Consider the following 21,008-nt stretch of genomic DNA (forward strand, 5'->3'; position numbering starts at 1 on the left):
CAAGGTTTCCACACAGTTACTGGTATTTTGGCCCATTCCTCCATGCAGATCTCCTCTAGAGCAGTGATGTTTTGGGGCTGTTGCTGGGCAACACAGACTCAACTCCCTCCAAAGATTTTCTATGGGGTTGAGATCTGGAGACTGGCTTGGCCACTCCAGGACCTTGAAATGCTTCTTTCGAAGCCACCCCTTCGTTGCCCTGGCGGTGTGTTTAGGATCATTGTCATGCTGAAAGACCCAGCCACGTTTCATCTTCAATGCCCTTGCTGATGGAAGGAGGTTTTCACTCAAAATCTCACGATACATTGCCCCATTCATTCTTTCCTTTACACGGATCAGTCGTCCTGGTCCCTTTGCAGAAAAACAGCCCCAAAGCATGATGTTTCCACCCCCATGCTTCACAGTAGGTATGGTGTTCTTTGGATGCAACTCAGCATTCTTTGTCCTCCAAACACGACGAGTTTAGTTTTTACCAAAAAGTTATATTTTGGTTTCATCTGACCATATGACATTCTCTCAATCTTCTTCTGGATCATCCAAATGCTCTCTAGCAAACTTCAGACGGGCCTGGACATGTACTGGCTTAAGCAGGGGGACACGTCTGGCACTGCAGGATTTGAGTCCCTGGCGGCGTAGTGTGTTACTGATGGTAGGCTTTGTTACTTTGGTCTCAGCTCTCTGCAGGTCATTCACTAGGTCCCCCCGTGTGGTTCTGGGATTTTTGCTCACCGTTCTTGTGATCATTTTGACCACACAGGGTGAGATCTTGCATGGAGCCCCAGATCCAGGGAGATTATCAGTGGTCTTGTATGTCTTCCATTTCCTAATAATTGCTCCCACAGTTGATTTCTTCAAACCAAGCTGCTTACCTATTGCAGATTCAGTCTTCCCAGCCTGGTGCAGGTCTACAATTTTGTTTCTGGTGTCCTTTGACAGCTCTTTGGTCTTGGCCATGGTGGAGTTTGGAGTGTGACTGTTTGAAGTTGTGGACAGGTGTCTTTTATACTGATAACAAGTTCAAACAGGTGCCATTAATACAGGTTACGAGTGGAGGACAGAGGACCCTCTTAAAGAAGAAGTTACAGGTCTGTGAGAGCCAGAAATCTTGCTTGTTTGTAGGTGACCAAATACTTATTTTCCACCATAATTTGCAAATAAATTCATAAAAAATCCTACAATGTGATTTTCTTTTCTCCCATTTTGTCTGTCATAGTTGAAGTGTACCTATGATAAATTACAGGCCTCTCATCTTTTTAAGTGGGAGAACTTGCACAATTGATGGCTGACTAAATACGTTTTTGCCCCAATGTAATACTGGATTAAATAATGATGTAGTAATAACTGCTTACTGTACTCTCTCCACTGATCTCCACACTGACCTGCTCAAAGGGTTCCAGGACTCTGCACATCTCCTCCACCACCTCCCATTCCTCTTGGGTCAGAGCATCAACAGGTGCATTGACAATGGCCAAGGTAGAGATGATGGCATCCTTTGACTCAAGAAACCGCTTCAACATATAAAATGTTGAATTCCACCTAGTAGTGCAGCCTAGGCCTCAGCTCAGGCATCCCCATCTGGCGTTGTGTAGACTTCAGTTTTTCAGGACCTACTGTGTTCCTGTGAAAGTATTCCACAGCTGCTTTCACTTTGTCCTCAGTGGGCTTCATCACCTTCAGAGCATCTCTTGCAATCAGGTTGATTGTGTGGGCAAGACATGGATGATGGGTCCATTTGAACATTTTCATGGCTTTGGTTTAGAGGTCGACCGATTATGATTTTTCAACGCCGATACTGATTATTGGAGGACCAGAAAAGCCAATACCGATTTATATTTTATTTCTAATAATGACAATTACAACAATACTGAATGAACACTTATTTTAACTTAATATAATATATCAATAAAATAAATTTAGCCTCAAGTAAACAATGAAACCTGTTCAATTTGGTTTAAATAATACAAAAACAAAGTGTTGGAGAAGAACGTAAAACTGCAATATGTGCTATGTAAGAAAGCTAACATTTCATTTCCTTGCTCAGAACATGAGAACATACAGTGCCTTGCGAAAGTATTCGGCCCCCTTGAACTTTGCGACCTTTTGCCACATTTCAGGCTTCAAACATAAAGATATAAAGCTGTATTTTTTTGTGAAGAATCAACAACAAGTGGGACACAATCATGAAGTGGAACGACATTGTAGATCTCTCAGCTGTAGATCTCTGCAGTTCATCCAGAGTGATCATGGGCCTCTTGGCTGCATCTCTGATCAGTCTTCTCCTTGTATGAGCTGAAAGTTTAGAGGGATGGCCAGGTCTTGGTAGATTTGCAGTGGTCTGATACTCCTTCCATTTCAATATTATCGCTTGCACAGTGCTCCTTGGGAAGTTTAAAGCTTGGGAAATCTTTTTGTATCCAAATCCGGCTTTAAACTTCTTCACAACAGTATCTCGGACCTGCCTGGTGTGTTCCTTGTTCTTCATGATGCTCTCTGCGCTTTTAACGGACCTCTGAGACTATCACAGTGCAGGTGCATTTATACGGAGACTTGATTACACACAGGTGGATTGTATTTATCATCATTAGTCATTTAGGTCAACATTGGATCATTCAGAGATCCTCACTGAACTTCTGGAGAGAGTTTACTGCACTGAATGTAAAGGGGCTGAATAATTTTGCACGCCCAATTTTTCAGTTTTTGATTTGTTAAAAAAGTTTGAAATATCCAATAAATGTCGTTCCACTTCATGATTGTGTCCCACTTGTTGTTTATTTTTCACAAAAAAATACAGTTTATCTTTATGTTTGAAGCCTGAAATGTGGCAAAAGGTCGCAAAGTTCAAGGGGGCCGAATACTTTCTCAAGGCACTGTATGAAAGCTGGTGGTTCCTTTTAACATGAGTCTTCAATATTCCCAGGTAAGAAGTTTTAGGTTGTAGTTCATATAGGAATTATAGGACTTTTTCCCTCTATACCATTTGTATTTCATTAACCTTTGACTATTGGATGTTCTTATAGGCACTTTAGTATTGCCAGTGTAACAGTATAGCTTCCGTCCCTCTCCTCGCTCCTCCCTGGGCTCGAACCAGCAACACAACGACAACAGCCACCATCGAAGCAGCGTTACCCATGCAGAGCAAGGGGAACAACTACAAGAAGGCTCAGAGCGAGTGACGTTTGAAACGCTATTAGCGCGCGCTAACTAGCTAGCCATTTCACATCGGTTACACCAGCCTCATCTCGGGAGTTGATAGCGCAATGCTTGACACAACGAAATCGGCGCCCAAAAATACAGATTTCCGATTGTTTTGAGTACTTGAAATCTGCCCTAATTAATCGGTCGACCCCTACTTTGGTTATGTTAGCTGCATTGTCGCTAACACAACAGACCACTTTTCCATCTACCCGCCATTCTCTGGCCACTCTCAACAGTTCCTCTGCCAAGTTCTCTGAGGTGTATCTGTAGCTGAACTCAAAGCAGTACAGAAGACAGCTAGACATAAAAGAAATCTTCAATGAACTAACATATAACCGAAATGTAAGAAGTGGTTACCCTTGATGTCCAGCAGTAAGTTGTAAGGCAAACTGCAGTAGCTTTTTTGGACTCTTTCCCGCACTGAAGCTTGTGTGCTCTCGTACAGTTGTGGAATAAGTGATTTTGAAAGGGTGGAATTGTGTACATTGGATTTAGACTATTGCTATAATTTCTAAAACTGTCCTCCACGATCAGAAATGGCTGGAAAGCTGTAACGATCATTTTAGCCAATGCAATATCAATTTGGCCTTGTTTTGCTACAGACAGACTTTGTCATAAACTGGTCCATAGAAGACTGCGTTGCTGTGGGTCACGGAGTAGGCCTACTTGACTGAGTGGATACATCTCCACGTGTGGAGGTGCTGGCTCCACCACTATCACTAGCAGGGCCGCTAGTTTCTTGAAGCGCCGCTACAGCTAGCTTCACAGTTGTGTGCACAGTTCACATATGCCGTGTAGGTTGTGCATAGAACCGGCTTTATGAGATTTTGTTTTGGCAAATTCTACACTGTGCTCTAACATTGTCTACATTATTAAATGCATTCAAATGCTACTGTGCTTCTGAGTTTCGCTCTTCTGATATGCGAGCCGGCTCCCAACATTCACCTACAAAAGCAGTCTCTTAGAGCCGACTCGTTCGAACGACCCATCACTAATCTTTGGCTACATTAAGTCTTTATTCATATAGCCAACATATTCATGCTTCGCCTGTTCCTCTTTGATTTAGAAGATACTGTTGCACAAACATGCTGATTTAAGGGCTCCACCAGCACTGGTAACAAGCTGTATTAGCTAGCTACGTTTGCTCAGACTGTTACTGAGCCAGCTAACTAGCATTAGTGGCTAACACGATTTAGCTTAACTTGCTAAGAAAATACAGACTAGCTGTTTGTAGATGTAAGAAACACAAACTAATATTGTAATTATAGAATGCTTGTGGATTTATATTAAGATCAAATTGGAAACAGCATTGTTGTATGTGCTGCATTGACCATGCAGACTGAACGTGGTCTCGTGGTCAAGCAAAAAACCCAAACCGGTCCATGCATCAATACCGGTATGTAGTAAAATACGGTATACCGCCCAACCCTATCCTCTGCGCATCCTCTTGAGTCGCAGGCATCTGTAGGCATCTGTTCAGCCTGTTGTGGAGGGATGCAAAGTAGCTAGCTAGGTACAATATCTGGCTAATTTTAATAGCTAGTTAACCTGCTGACGTGAACATCCATTATAGGTTAGGCACTGTTTTGCATAGCACAGAGAATTTGACTAACCTTAACTTGGCAACGCTTCCTCAATTCCAGACATGGAAAACAGCCAATGTCTTCTAAACGTCTAGTTGCAGGGGTTTGTGTGAGTTTAGAGTTTGGTACCTGAAGTAATCCAACAATTTGTATGCCGCCATCTTGTCTATTTAAAATCTTCTCTCATTGATCAAGACAGGTGAGTGTTAACATGAAGTGGCACTTTGGGGTGGACACCCATCTGTCTCAATCAATGAGTGATTTGAAATAGACAAGATGGCAGCAACATTTTTAATAGCAGGCTTACTAGAAGATTCCACCCCTACCTTTACACTTGTTTACTCTGAGCTGCATTGGGGTGGGAACGCAATCATGGTTACATTAAGACACTGTGGAGCCGGCCCGAGATATGGTTTGAAAAACTTACCTCAAAGCAGGGATGGGATATGCCACTACTCCAAATTGTACATTTATCCACACTGATCAGTCAAGAAGATTGAAATGCTGCTATTTCCTCTGGATAACGGCCCTTTTCAACCTCATGCTGACTAATTGGGAATGGGACGCAAGCGTAGGATTGATCACCCTGTCGCTGGCCGCCTTTGAGGAGGGTGTATAGTGTGAAAGGCCGAAACACCCTAGGAACCAAAGGTACACTACTGACGATGCGCTCCCCAAATTACACCACGCTCACTGTTCATTAACTCTTGGAAGTGCTTGCACAAAGGATAGTAACATCTCATCCTGTGTTCTTGGAATCTGAATATCTGGACTTGTCCAGTGACTGCTGAGAAAGATCAGCTGACAACAGGGGAAAGTCCTTGTGGCGGCACGGAGAGACGGCTGACAGGAGGGAATAGACCCCACTGGGACAGTCATGGGGTAGCTTCCCATTTCTGTAGTTTCCCATGCTTCGCAGTATGTTGGAAACACCCGCTTTAGCTACAGAAAGTCAAAATACGAGAATACCCCTAGAGTCTGCGAGAGCGGGGGCGGAAGATGACTCATCAGCTGACAACATGGTAATGACTGGACTGGAAACGACTACGAGTAATGAGAGCACAGCACAAGAGAACACCACAGCAACTGTCACAAGTTCTGCTGCAACAGTGGGCCATAAACAGATGCAGGTATGTGTCTGTGGTTGGAGGAAAGTTACATCACACCATGGGTTGAGGATCCACCAGGGGAAGAAGGGGTGTTTGGGTAAAGAGAGACAGAGAACTCGCATTGATTACTTTCTGCGAAAGCGATCAAATCAGTCGAATGAAGCACAGCAACTGGACGCAAACCATAGTTTGCAGTGCATCAGTACCACTGTCATGGAGGACGTAAACTCAAGCACCGAAGTAGCAACTGAGGTGGAACCAACAACAGGAGTGGAACTCACCCAGCCTCCCAGACCTGCAGTCGAGAGGAGACTACCAGGGCACAGACCGTATGTGAAGTGGCCTGGCGCCAGTGACAAGAAGTTGTGGGAAACAGTGAATACTGACCTTACCTTGACCCTCGAGAAACTTCGAGGCACAGTGGAGAAGAAGTTGGAGAGGATGGGGGACATCATCTATGAGTACGGGACAGAAAGATTTGGAGTGGAAGAGGCAAAAGGCGGGAGAAAGGTTCCAACCCCACCAGTTTCCAGAAGGCAACAAGAAATCAAGCGCCTCGTTCAAGAAAGGCGGCAGCTTAAGAAACAGTGGAAGAAGGCCTCGGAAGTGGAAAAGGAGGGCATAGAGGCACTTCAAGCTGACATCAAAACCCGGTTGGCATCCCTCCGTAGAGCAGAGAACCTACAGAAACGCAGAAGGAAAAAAGAACAAACTAGAACTCGATTCTATAAAGATCCCTTCAAGTTCCTTAAAAGTCTCTTCACAAAAGAGAAAAAAAAGTGGAGCTCTAAAAACAACAAAGAAAGACCTAGAGGAGCACCTGAGAATAACAAACGTTGACTCAAAGCGACATGAACATCTGGCCATCCCATCAGATATCCCACCCATTGAACCCCCAGAACATCATATTGAGACCAGCCCTCCGACATGGAAAGAGGTGGAAGACACAGTTCGACGGGCAAGAACAGCATCAGGCCCGGGGCCAAATGGAGTCCCGTACAAAGTGTATAAGAACACACCAGACGTCCTGAGGTTCCTCTGGAGGCTTATGAGAACAGCTTGGCAGAAGAAGATAATACCCAAAGTGTGGCGTAGGGCAGGCGGGGTCCTGATCCCTAAGGAGAAGGATGCAGTGAACATCAGCCAATTCCGCCCAATCTCCTTACTGAATGTCGAGGGAAAAATCTTCTTTAGGGTCATTGCCCAGAGGATGGCCGAGTACCTACAAAGGAATACGTACGTCGATGCATCTGTACAGAAGGCAGGAATATCAGGGTTCTCTGGCTGCTTGGAACATTCCAGCATGATCTGGCATCAGATCCAAATGGCCAAGGTGGAGAAAAGGGACCTCCATGTAGTCTTCCTCGACCTCGCCAATGCATTTGGCTCTGTACCCCATGAACTCCTGTGGTCTGCCTTCAGATTTTTCCACATACCGGACACCATCACAAACCTGGTGAAGTCGTACTTCCAGGATCTGCAGTTCTGCTTCACCACCTCAGAGTTCACCACCTCATGGCAGTGCCTGAATGTAGGTATAATGGCGGGATGTACCATTTCTCCGTTGGCATTCACAATGGCAATGGAGGTTATCATCAGATCCTCAAAATGGGTTGCTGGTGGACAGCGAGTCGACTCTGGTTTCCGCCTCCCTCCACTCAGAGCCTACATGGACGACATTACAACATTGACCACCACTGTCCCATGCACCAGGAGACTGCTCAGAAAACTTGAGGAGAACATCAGCTGGGCCCGTATGAAGATTAAACCATCCAAGTCACGCAGCATCTCGATTGTGAAGGGAGTACTCTCTGACCTGAAATTCTTCATCGGAGATGTCCAAATCCCAACAGTGTCTGAGCAGCCGGTAAAAAGCCTTGGAAGGTGGTATGATGCAAGCCTGAAGGACAAAGACCAGGTGCAACAGCTGCGCAAAGACATCAGTAGTAGCCTACAGTCCATCGACAACACCCAGCTACCTGGAAAGTTAAAGGCCTGGTGTCTGCAGTTTGGTCTCCTACCCCGGGTGTTGTGGCCCTTAGCACTGTATGAGGTTCCAATCTCAACAGTGGAGAAGATGGAAAGAGGAGTCACAGGCTACTTAAAGAAGTGGCTTGGAGTTCCACGATGCCTTACCACCATAGGCCTCTATGGAGATGGTGTCCTCAAGCTGCCCCTCACCAGTCTAACAGAGGAATTCAAGTGTGCAAAAACCAGGCTCCAAATGACACTGAATGAATCTCGAGACCCAGTGGTGAGCAACAACGCGCCGACCTTGGCAACTGGGCGCAAATGGAGGCCAGGAAAAGCAGTCCAGGAGGCAACAGCAGCCCTCAGACATGCTGACATTGTGGGTCATGTTCAGCAAGGGAGAGGAGGCCTTGGGCTAACTAGCCGTGCTGCTTGGAGTAAGGCCACTGCACCAGAGCGGCGGAAGATGGTAGTGCAGGAAGTACGCCATCAGGAGGAGGCTGCAAGGTGGGCCAAGGCAGTCTCTCTTGCCAAACAGGGACAGTGGACTCGATGGGACAGTGTGGAGAAGAGGAAGATCAGCTGGAAGGATCTGTGGGCCATGGAAGCGAGGCGGTTGAGCTTTTCCATCAGAGCAACATATGACGTCCTTCCAACACCAGTTAATCTTCACCAATGGTATGGTGAAGATCCGGACTGTGCCCTCTGTTCCATGCCAGCCAACCTCAGGCACATTCTCACAGGCTGTAAAACAAGCCTCGCCCAAGGACGCTACACTTGGCGTCACAACCAAGTCCTTAAAAACCTTGCGTCCGCCCTGGAGGACAAGCGAGCTGCCACCAACTCCCTACCACCCACAGCAGCATCACACTCCTTATGGACAAACTTTGTCCGCGAAGGGGCTAAACCACCGAAGAGCGGCTCTACACCATTAGAGCGAGACCAGCTGTGCTTGGCCCGCGACTGGAAAATGCTAGCTGACATTGGCCGGCAACTTGTGTTTCCTCCGGAGATCGCAACCACCACCCTAAGACCTGACATGGTGCTCTGGTCCCGTTCACTCAATAAGGTCTTCATCATTGAGCTCACAGTACCCTGGGAAAACTCAGTAGATGAGGCTTATGAGCGAAAACATCTGTGCTATGCTGATCTAGCTGCCGAAGCACGGCATCATGGCTGGAACACAGAAGTCCGACCAGTGGAGGTGGGCTGCAGAGGTTTTGTGGCAACATCTACAACCAGACTGCTTAGAGACCTGGGAATTAAGGGCCAGAGCCAGCGTTCGGCAATCAAAGCTGTATCAGAGGCGGCAGAAGGCAGCAGTCAGTGGCTCTGGATGAAGAGGAAAGACCCCAGCTGGGCCCCGAAATGAGAGGGCCAGGAGGTATGCGGTCAACAATGATTGACTCAGGGAGGAGGACGCCCCTGCCATGCATAGTCCCATGGGATGTTTGCTATCAACAACAAGGCAACTCCTATGACTAATTGGGAATGGGACGCAAGCGTAGGATTGATCACCCTGTCGCTGGCCGCCTTTGAGGAGGGTGTATAGTGTGAAAGGCCGAAACACCCTAGGAACCAAAGGTACACACACTACTGACGATGCGCTCCCCAAATTTCACCACGCTCACTGTTCATTAACTCTTGGAAGTGCTTGCACAAAGGATAGTAACATCACATCCTGTGTTCTTGGAATCAGTGGCCACCGCAGCCATTTTGAAATGGCACCTATCAGCTACTTTGTTGTTCAACACGACGTGCCATTCCAAAATGTCTGCAGTGGCTACTGCTAGCTAGCATAAACTAGCATAAACAAGTCTATATACAATGTGAGCAAATGAGGTGAGAAGGGAGGTAAAGGCAAAAAAGGCCATGGTTGCAAAGTAAATACAATATAGCAAGTAAAACACTGGAATGGTAGTTTTGCAATGGAAGAATGTGCAAAGTAGAAATAAAAATATTGGGGTGCAAAGGATAACCTTGCATGCGATCTGTAAATACAAATAAAATTGTTAATTTACGAGCCTAGTTGGTTTAGGCACAGAAAAAGTCGGCAAACTTTCCTCTAGCCATAATTTGCTGAGATTTTTTTTTGTATGTATATATATATATATATTTTTTTTTTTTAATTGAACCTTTTATTCAACTAGGAAAGTCAGTTAAGAGCAAGTTATTAGTTACAATGACTGGCTAGGAACAGTGGATTAACTGCCTTGTTCAGGGGCAGAAGGACACATTTTTACCTTGTCAGCTCGGGGATTCGATCTGCCGACCTTTCGGTTACCTGCCGAACGCTCTAACCACTAGGCTACCTGCCGCGGGCTGGACATGCCGAGAGATGATTTGGGATTGGTCTGCCATATAGCACACTTCTGTCTCTCACTACTGTCTCTCACTACATTGGAAGTTAATAGGAATACTGGAAGTTAATAAGACTTTTAGATCGCGAAAATTATTTCAATACTGGCCTATGTCTTCTCTCGAATGAGCCATTGATAATCTTTTTGCGATATTCCTACCGATATTCCGATCTTTTTTTTAATTTAACGGAGCGTCTAAAACATGTTTCTTATTTGTCTGCCTGTTTAGTTCAGGGTGCATAGCATGGTGCCGTTGCCAGAGATATTATAGAAAGGATATAGGAATCTAATTAACTAAGGAACATAACGCCCCACCCAGCAGACTGTCGACCAATCGCGTTGACGTTGACATGCTTGCTTGAAGCGGTTGCTAAACTATTCGACACGTAATGTTATGATTCCAAAGCTATAAGATATTACAGATAGCAGGTTAATTAATTCAATTTCAATTCAATTCAAGGGCTTTATTGGCATGGGAAACATGTGTTAACATTGCCAAAGCAAGTGAGGTAGACAACATACAAAGTGAATATATAAAGTGAAAAACAACAAAAATTAACAGTAAACATTACACATACAGAAGTTTAAAAACAGTAAAGACATTACAAATGTCATATTATATATATATATACAATGTACAAATAGTTAAAGGACACAATATGAAATGAATAAGCATAAATATGGGTTGTATTTACAATGGTGTTTGTTCTTCTTCTGCCCTTTTCTCGTGGCAACAGGTCACAAATCTTGAAATATTTGTAATGTTGTGCGTCTTGTTGACAAAATTGTTTCCCATGTTGGGTGTTTAAACGAGCGCCCAAGACTCCCATTCACTCCTTGAAGGAGAGTGCTCCTTGTCCTAGAATCGCCCAGAATGCACCGCACGGCCCATTGACGTAGTATGGGCAACGTTTCCCATTTCCTCAAAAGTATATCTGCGGTTGCGAATGTTAGCGGCACATCTATCTGCAGGTTGAATATGGTGAGATTGTAGACTCATAAATTGACGGTGCAGTTTGTTCAGGCTATTTTTTTTTTTTTTTTACAGCTAACTAGTTACTTTACATGCTAATATTGTTGTTGGTATTATTGTGTGTTTGCTACCTAGCCCGCCCATAGAGCGAGCATTGCGTTGTGGAATTTGTAGTCTATTTGAGCTGCAACAGATTTTCACCACGATTTTCCATGTTGCTACCAACCTTATTATAACGCCAAACGGAAACATTTGTTCTAAAAAAAATATTATTTTCATATTGTTATTTATCACTTATTACTGGTTTTGGGTGGATTTTCCTTTAATGTAACCATGATTGCGTTCTGAACCCTTGTAAACTAGTATAACGGTAGGGTCGGAATCCTCTGGCAAATAGCAGGTATGCTCCTGTTGCTCATCCGTTGGTCATGTCACGACTCGGGATTACCCATAATGGATTGTGTTTTGATATATTGCAGGGTTTGCTGTCAATCCTTCGAAAGCTAAAGAGCACACCTGATCAGGAGGTTCGGATCTTGTTGTTGGGTTTGGACAACGGCGGAAAGACCACGCTACTGAAACAACTGGCCTCTGAGGACATCAGTCACATCACTCCCACACAGGTAATGAGGAACACACACCTTTAGGGGAGCCTAGCATTCTAAATTTTTTTACGGTAGAAGTGCAGTAATATCAAACAGTGGATGTTTTTTTCTTTTTTCCTGTGCTATCACTCATTACTGTAGCCTATGCTATTTAATACTGTAAACTGTACTATGATAAGAATATTCTGTGCCCCCGGTCTAATTGGTATTTATCAAGTCAAATATATTGGTCACATGCAGATGTTATTGAGGGTGTAGCCAACTGCTTGTGTTCCTAGCTACAGTGCAGTAATATCTAACAATTCACAACAATACACAAGCATCTAAAGTCAAAGAATGGAATAAAGAAATATATAAATATTAGGACGAGCAATTTCGGAGTGCCATTGACTAAAATACAGTAGAATACAGTATATACATATGAAATGAGTATAGCAGTATGTAAACATTAATAAAGTGACCAGTCTTAAGGCAGCAGCCTCTAAGGTGCAGAATTACATAACCGGGTGGTAGCTAGTTAGGGATGGCTATTTAAGACTAATGTCCTTGGGATAGAAGCTGTTTTTCAGTCTCTCGGTCCCAGCTTTGATGCACCTATACTGACCTCGCCTTCTGGATGGTAGCGGGGTGAACAGGCAGTGGCTCGGGTGGTTGATGTCATTGATGATCTTTTTGGCCTTCCTGTGACATCGAGTGCTGTAGGTGTCCTGGAGGGCAGGCAGTGTGCCCCTGGTGATTCATTATGGGTACTGCACCACCCTCTGAAGAGCGGTTGCGGGCATTGCAGTTGCCGTACAAGGTGGTTATGCAGCCCGACAGGATGCTCTCAATTGTGCATCTGTAAAAGTGGTCCTTCTGTGGTCCTTCTGTAGCTCAGTTGGTAGAGCATGGCGCTTGTAACGCCAGAGTAGTGGGTTCGATTCCCGGGACCACCCATACGTAGAATGTATGCACACATGACTGTAAGTCGCTTTGGATAAAAGCGTCTGCTAAATGGCATATATTATTATTATTATTATATTATTATTTAAAAGTTTGAGTGTCTTGGGGCCAAAGCTACATTTCTTCGGCCTTCTGAGGTTGAAGAGATGCTGTTGCGCCTTCTTCACCACACTGTCTGTGTGGTTGGACCATTTCAGGTCATCAGGGAAGCTTTTCACCTTCTCCACTGCAGTCGGGTCGATGTGGATACTGGGGTGCTCCATCTGCTGTTTCCTGAAGTCCATGATCAGCTCCTTCGTTTTGTTGAGGGAGAAGTTATTTTCCTGGCACCAGTCCGCCAGGGCCCTCATCTCCTTCCTGTAGGCTGTCTCATCATTGTTGGTAATCAGGCCTATTAATCAAATAAAAGCTTTTTTTGTCACGTGCGCTGAATTACAACAGGTGTAGACCTTACAGAGATGCTTATTTACAGACCCTAACCAACAGTGCAATTTTTAAGTTAAAAAAACAAGTATTAGGTGATCAATAGATAAGTAATGAAATAATAACAACAGTAAAAAGACAGTGAATTATAACAGTAGTGAGGCTATATACAGGCACCGGTTAGTCAGGCTAATTGAGGTAGTATGTACATGTTGGTATGGTTAAAGTGACTATGAATATATGGTAAACCGAGTAGTAGCAACAGTGTAAAAAGGGTTGGGGGGTGGCGGGACACAATGCAGATAATCCAGGTAGCCAATGTGCAGGGACACCGGTTAGTCGGGCTAATTGAGGTAGTAGGTACATGAATGATTAGTTAAGGTATATATGGTAAACGGAGAGTAGCAGCAAGCTCTCAACCTGCTCCACTACAGCCCCATCGATGACAATGGGGGTGTGCTTGGTCCTCCTTTTCCTGTAGTCCACAATTATCTCCTTACTCTTGGTTACATTGAGGGATGGGTTGTTATTCTGTCACCACCCGGCCAGGTCTCTGACCTACCTATAGGCTGTCTCATCATTGTTGGTGATCAGGCCTACCACTGTTGTGTCATCGGCAAACTTAATGATGTTGTTCGAGTCATGCCTGGCCACGCAGTCGTGGGTGAAGAGGGAGTACGGGAGGGGACTGAGCACGCACCCCTGGGGGGCTCCAGTGTTGAGGATCAGCGTGGTAGATGTGTTGCTACCTACCCTCACCACCTGGGGGCAGCTCGTCAGGAAGTCCAGTATCCAGTTGCAGAGGGAGCCGTTTAGTCCCAGGATCCTTAGTTTAGAGCTTTGAGGGTAATATGGTATTGAACGCTGAGCTGTTTGGGCGGTATGCAGGTTGGAGTGGGTCTAGGGTTTCTGGGATAATGGTGTCAATGTGAGCCATTGCCAGCCTTTCAAAGCACTTCATGGCTACGGACGTAAGTGCTACGGGTCTGTCATCATTTAGTCAGGTTACCTTTAGTTTTCTTGGGCACAGGGACTATGGTGGTCAGCTTGAAACATGTTGGTATTACAGACTCAATCAGGGACATGTTGAAAATGTCAGTGAAGACACCTGCCAGTTGGTCAGCACACGCCTGGAGCACACTTCCTGGTAATCCATCTGAATGTTGACCTATTTAAAGGTCTTACTCACGTCAGCTACGGAGAGAGTGATCAGAGTCATCCAGAACAGCTTCTAAGCGAGCATAGAAGTGATTTAGCTCGTCTGGTAGGCAAGTGTGACTGGGCAGCTCGTGGCTGTGCTTCCCTTTTGTAGTCTGTAATAAGACGAGTGTCTGAGCCGGTGAAGTACAATTCAATCTTAGCCCTGTTTTGGTGCTTTGCCTGTTTGATGGTTTGTCGGAGGGCATAGCAGGATTTCTTATTATCTTCCGGGTTAGAGTCCCCCACCTTGAAAGCGGCATCTCTACCTCTTAGCTCATTGCGAATGTTGCCTGTAACCCCAACCAGAAGCCATGGATATGTGTGTACAGTCACTGTGGGGACATCATCAATGCACTTATTGATGAAGCTAGTGACTGATGTGGTGTACTCCTCAATGCAATCGGAAGAATCAGGGAACATAATCCAGTCTGTGATAGCCATGCAGTCCTGTAGTTTAGCATCTGCTTCATCTGACCACTTTTTTTTATAGACTGAGTCACTGGTGCTTCCAGCTTTAATTTTAGCTTCTAAGCAGGAATCAGGTGGATAGAATTGTTGTCGGATTTACCAAATGGAGGGTGGGGGAGAGCTTTGTTACGCGTCTCTGTGTGTGGAGTACAGGTGATCTAGACTTTTTTTTTATCCCTCTGGTTGTGCATTTAACATGTTGATAGAAATTAGGTAAAATTGATTTAAGTTTCCCTGTATTAACTTATGGCTGCAATCCCGTTAAGGGGATAATTGTCATCAACAACCGCTGAATTGCATAGCGCCACATTCAATGAATATTACTAAAAATATTTATATTCATGAAATGTCAAGTGCAATATAGGAAAACACAGCTTAGCCTTTTGTTAATCCACCTGTTGTGTCAGATTTTGAAAATATGCTTTACAGCAGAAGCAATCCAAGCGTTAATGTTTTGTCGCGCGATCGATACACTTAATGTACACTTAGCATCAAGTAGCTTGGTGGTGAAAAGCAATCAAATTAATTGTTTACCTTTTGATCTTCGGATGTTTTCACTCACGAGACTCCCAGTTACACAATAAATGTTCCTTTTGTTCCATTATTTTTATATCCAAAATACCTCTGTTTGTTTGGCGGGTTATGTTCAAAAATCCACAGGAAAGGGCGGTCACGACAACGCTGACAAATTCCAAATAGTTTCCATAATCTCAACAGAAACATGTCAAACGTTTTTTTTATAATCAATCCTCGGGTTGTTTTAAAATATATAATGGATAATATATCAACCGCAAATGTCTTTATCAGTAGGAGAGGGAAAGGCAATGGCAGCCCAAACTCTGTTGCGCGAGCAAAACTCATGTGATCACCGGACACAATGTTATCTTTCTGGCTCATTTTTCAAAATAAAAGCCTGAAAATCTGTCTGAAGACTGACACCTTGAGGAAGCGATAGGAAAAGGAATCTGGTTGATATCCCTTTAAATGGAGCAGAGGGAGGCTATGGAACATGGAGTTTTCAAAAAAGAAGCCACTTCCTGGTTTGATTTTCCTCAGGGTTTCACCTGCAATATCAGTTCTGTTATACTCACAGACAATATTTTGACAGTTTTGGAAACTTTAGTGTTTTCTATCCAATACTAATAATAATAATAATAATATGCATATATTAGCAACTGAGACTGAGGAGCTGGCCGTTTACAATGGGCACCTTTTCATCCAAGCTACTCTACTGCCCCTGCAGCCATAAGAAGTTAAAGTCCCCGGCCTCTAGGAGCGCCACCTCTGGGTGAGCGGTTTGCTGTTTGCTTATTTCCATATACTGCGGTCTTAGTGCCAGCGTCCGTCTGTGGTGATAAATAAACAGCCACAAAAAGTATAGATGAAAACTCTCTTGGAAAATAGTGTGGTCTATAGTGTATCTCCTTAGATTTCGTGCACCAGCAGTTGTTTACAAATATGTACAGACCCCCCCCCCCCCCCCCCCATCTTACCAGAGTGTGCTGTTCTATCTAGCCGGTGCAGCATATATATAATCTCCTGCTAGCTAAATATCCATGTCATCATTCATTCAGCCACGATTCTGTGAAACATAAGATGTTAGTTTTTTGATGCCTCGTTGGTAGGATATTCGTGATCGTACCTCGTATAATTTATTGTACGTTGGAGAGTAATATTGACGGTAACAGCAGCTTCCCCACTCGCCTTCTCCGGATCCTTACGAGGCACCCCGCTCTGTCCTCTGTACCTGCATCTCTTTCTCTTGCCAATAACGGGGATGTTGGCTATGTCGGGTGTTCGCAGTATATCCTGTGCTTCCTGCTTGAAGCCTGGATTCCAATTGGTCAGACCAGCGTTGAAAAGACCTTAGCACGGGTACTTCCTGTTTGAGTTTCTGCCTATAGGAGGGGGTGAACAAAATTAAGTCATGGTCGGATTTGCCGGGGGTGGGGGAGGGCCTTGTAGGCATCCCGGAAGTTGGCGTAGCAGTGGTCGAGTGTTTTTTATTTTATTTTTTATTATTATTATTTATTATTGTTTTTTTAGCAGCCCGAGTACTACAGTCAAGTTGTTAATAGAACTTCGGTAGTGTTTTCCTCAAATTTGCTTTGTTAAAATCCCCAGCTACAATAAATGCAGCCTCAGGATATGTGGTTTCCAGTAGGAACAAAGTCCAGTGTAGTTCCTTGAGGGCCGTCGTGGTATCGGCTTGAGGGGGAATATACACGGCTATGACTATAACCGAAGAGAATTCCCTTGGGAGGTAATACGGTCACCATTTTAATTGTGAGGTATTCTAGGTTGTGTAAACAAAAGGACTTGAGTTTCTGTACATTATCACAATCTCACCATGACCAATCATGAAACATTCACCCCCGCCTTTCTTCATCCCGGTGAGTTCTTTAATCCTGTGCGCGGTGTACTGAGAACCCAGCTGGCTGTATAGACGGTGACGGTATATCTGCAGAGAGCCATGATTCCGTGAAGGAGTATGTTAGTCATCAATAACCTACAGAACTTAAGAGAAACTCATCCAGTATTAAGCCATGGAACGCCTTGATTGGCCAGTGAGTGGCCAAGCCCTCGTCACACCTACAGCTTGTTTATTCAGCGAAAAACCCAGCCCTGCTGCCAGCACTTAGTTTTACCATTGCATTAGGTTTGTTAAAATGGAGCCCTAACACTTCTAAACCCAAGCCCCCCCCTCTCTCTCCAGGGCTTCAACATAAAGAGTGTTCAGTCTCAGGGTTTTAAGCTGAATGTGTGGGACATCGGGGGACAGAGGAAGATCAGACCCTACTGGAGAAATTACTTTGAGAACACTGATGTGCTGGTGAGTGGCTCAACCGTAGCTTCCTTTATGGGGGTCTTACTTTTATACTTTTATATTTGTTTTTATATATATATATATATATATATATGTGTGTGTGTGTATGTGTGTGTATATATGCATACACACACACAACCAGTAGTGTGTGAATAATCATTTTGAATGGAGATACTACCGTATTTCAGATTTACGTCATCGACAGTGCGGACAGAAAAAGATTCGAAGAGACGGGACAGGTGAGTTTTCTTTCTCTTCAGTGATGTTTGTGGGCTGTGTAATGTGCACATTTGACGTATACATACGTTTATATTGGGGATCCCATGCTGGTTTGTGTTCTAGGAGCTGGCTGAGCTGTTGGATGAGGAGAAGCTGAGTGGGGTTCCAGTGCTGATCTTTGCCAACAAGCAAGACCTGCTGACGGCTGCCCCAGCTTCTGAGATTGCTGAGGGACTCAACCTGCACACTATCCGGGACCGCGTCTGGCAGATCCAGTCCTGCTCTGCCCTCACTGGAGAGGGTGTACAGGTGAGACACCAGCCCTAACCATCAATCTACAACAGGGGTTGGGGTCAATTCATGTTTTCACTTCAGGAAGTGACATTTTATTATTTCTGTTTCCTTTCAGGATGGAATGAACTGGGTCTGCAAGAGTGTCAATGCTAAGAAGAAGTAGCACAGCTGTCTGCTTTCTCATACACACACAACCTAAGCCTGTGGGAGGATGGGTTGTACTTGTGAATGTACACACTAAACATGGACTTGAAGAAAGTTTTTAACTGCCTTGCTGGTCAATAGACATTGTTTACTAAACTACATTTCTCGCGAGAACTACAACTTCCATTGTTGCTCTTCAAAATGGAGTATTTGTATTTGGGGGTACAAAGGGAAGGAAACCCATCCCAGGAGACCCACCAGCCTAACCATATCACCTCCACCCTGTTAAGAAATTCCGTCCCAGGACATTCCAGACCTTTCTACTGTCCTTCACCACAACACCAGCCTCTTCCCTCTCTCCTAGCCTCGGTACCAGTCCGTTTGTCTTATATTCCACTCCTTGTACTGTCCTACTGTATGCCAAAGCATAACATGAGTGGTAAGGAGTGGAATGCTATCAAAACAGACTGTTACCCAGGCTACCTCTCTCCCCCTCTCATTTGATCTTTCTTTACATATTTTTCTTATTTGTACAGTTTGCTCAGTTTTTTTATTCCATGCTCCAAGCTTTTCTCGCTGCAGTTCTGTTGGAAGTAGGGTATATTTTTGTAATTCCCTATTTATGGTGAAGTAGAGGGTAATTTGCTTACAAATAATAGATACAGTGTGTGGTTACTGGTTTACTAGGATGACAGGGCAACATTGTATACTGTGCTTTACTCCCCTGTGAAAAGGTTACGTGTGTTAATATGTAGATTTTAAAAACGCACACACAAAAACACTATAGGACAACTCTGAAATGACACTCTGTTCCCTAAATAATTAACTAGAGTAGACCACAGCCCATATGAGTAGAGCCCTATCTAGTGAATAGTGTGCCATTTTGGACAGAACCTAATAAATAAAATAGAAAAGACTACATTTTTGATGATCAATTGTATATAACTCGCCCCCATAATTTTTTATTTTACCTTTATTTAACTAGGCAAGTCGGTTAAGAACAAATTATTATTTTCAGTGATGGCCTAGGAACAGTGGGTTAACTGCCTTGTTCAGGGCCAGCACGACAGATTTTTACCTTGTCAGCTCGGGGTTTTGATCTTGCAACCTTTCGGTTACATGTCTAACCACTAGGCTACCTGCCACCCCTATTCATGTTATGTGCATGCAGTAGAGTATATATTACACCTGTACTATGTAATCTATTGTATTTGCATATGTAGATTAGTGGAGGCTGGTGGAAGGAGCTATAGGAGGATAGAATGGAATAATTGGAACTGTATCAAACATGGAAACCACATGTTTGACTCTGTTCCGGTCTTTCCATTCCAGTCATTACAATGAGCCTGTACTCTTATAACTCCTCCCACCAGCCTTCACCGGTGTTGATAGATTTTAACAGGGATAAATGACCAGTGTATTTCTCAAGTGTTTCATTGTCTTGGGTTTTAGAGGGCATTTAAACAAGGCTCTTTCCTTTTAATATTCTTGAATGTGATCTGTCCAAGGATTGAAGGTCCGTGAATAAAATGTGATGGGAAGAAATTGCATTGTTTTCTGAGCTGGCTGTCGTGGTAGTAAAAAGAGGACCAGCCAACACACACACACACACACACACACACTTCTGTGTGATGAGCTATGGATGACACCACTTTACCTGTTCGCTGCCTATACCCTTGTATATTTGCCAGTCTTTGTAAAGGGCTCTGGTGCCGGGTCTCTCCATCTCCAAAACACTAGCGTCACACACACACAGGTGGGGTCACAGACCAACCTCGCCTCACACAGGTGGGGTCAGCTGGTTTTGACATTGAAAAGGCCCAGCTGGTTGAGCCCCTGAAGAAGGCAGCTCCCTCTCTCTGTGTGTGTGTGTGGCAGCCTTCCGCTACAGTCGACTCCTACAGGCCTATGTTTAACTACTAGTCAGACCACAGCTGTTCCGTGGTTGGTTCAGGCCTGCTGCACATAGTTGTGAGGGTGTTGCATCTGTTATAGGGGAGAGAACACTGGTCATAAAACACTGACATCCAGCTGTGTGCATGTGAGAGAGCAATGCATTCTGAGGGCTTGTGGCTGTGGGACTATAAAAGGTCCCATTGTGAAACACTCTCTCTCGATTCCTACTTGGGCCAGGCACTATCTGAATATATATATGCTGCTAACTGTATGTGACTTTGGCTCAAAGTGTCTGATAACGTCTGAGCATAAATACCTAGTTTAAGATCAAAGTGTAGATGTCTTTAAATCTCTGGGCACAGACCGAGAGGCTACTTCCCAAATGGCACCCTATTTCCTACACAGTGCCCTTACAGCCCTTTTGGCCCTGGTCAAAAGTGGTGCACTACATAGGTAATAGGGTGTAATTTGCTGCCCATGTCCGTTAATGTTGAGGATGTCGTTGTTACTGACAAGAAGCACATGGCTGAGCTCTTTAATCAACACTTCATTAAGTCAGGATTCCTATTTGACTCAGCCATGCCTCCTTGCCCGTCCAACATTTACTAATCTCTTCTAATGCGACTTTAAAGGGGGAGATCAAGCTGATCCAAACTGTTACAGGCCTATTTCTATTTTGCCCTGTTTATCAAAAGTGTTGGGAAATCTTTCTTGTGGTCTATAGTATTCTCTCTGGTAGGCAATCTGGTTTCTGCTCAGGTTATGTATGTCACTGCAACCTTAAAGTTCCTCAATGATG

The 21,008-nt window shown here is 44.3% G+C and overlaps 1 protein-coding gene across 2 annotated transcripts in view; it reads left to right on the forward strand.

Moving 5' to 3' along the window:
• Window positions 1–19,858, forward strand: part of arl3b (ADP ribosylation factor like GTPase 3b) — a 32,081-nt gene extending 12,223 nt beyond the window's left edge. The window contains exons 1-6 of one of the 2 annotated variants that reach the window (XM_046354334.1): window positions 10,881–11,200; window positions 11,671–11,814; window positions 17,546–17,662; window positions 17,845–17,895; window positions 17,999–18,184; window positions 18,285–19,858. In XM_046354334.1, the coding sequence (XP_046210290.1) occupies window positions 11,120–11,200; window positions 11,671–11,814; window positions 17,546–17,662; window positions 17,845–17,895; window positions 17,999–18,184; window positions 18,285–18,332 (627 nt within the window). In that variant the 5' untranslated portion in view covers window positions 10,881–11,119 and the 3' untranslated portion in view covers window positions 18,333–19,858. Of the gene's footprint in view, window positions 1–10,880; window positions 11,201–11,670; window positions 11,815–17,545; window positions 17,663–17,844; window positions 17,896–17,998; window positions 18,185–18,284 lie in introns of those variants that run through there. The other variant, XM_046354335.1, reaches the window with a different exon arrangement.
• The last annotated feature ends 1,150 nt before the right edge of the window (window positions 19,859–21,008 follow it).

This window comes from Oncorhynchus gorbuscha, linkage group LG06 (genome assembly GCF_021184085.1).
Source record: "Oncorhynchus gorbuscha isolate QuinsamMale2020 ecotype Even-year linkage group LG06, OgorEven_v1.0, whole genome shotgun sequence".
Taxonomy (NCBI): Eukaryota; Metazoa; Chordata; class Actinopteri; order Salmoniformes; family Salmonidae; genus Oncorhynchus; species Oncorhynchus gorbuscha.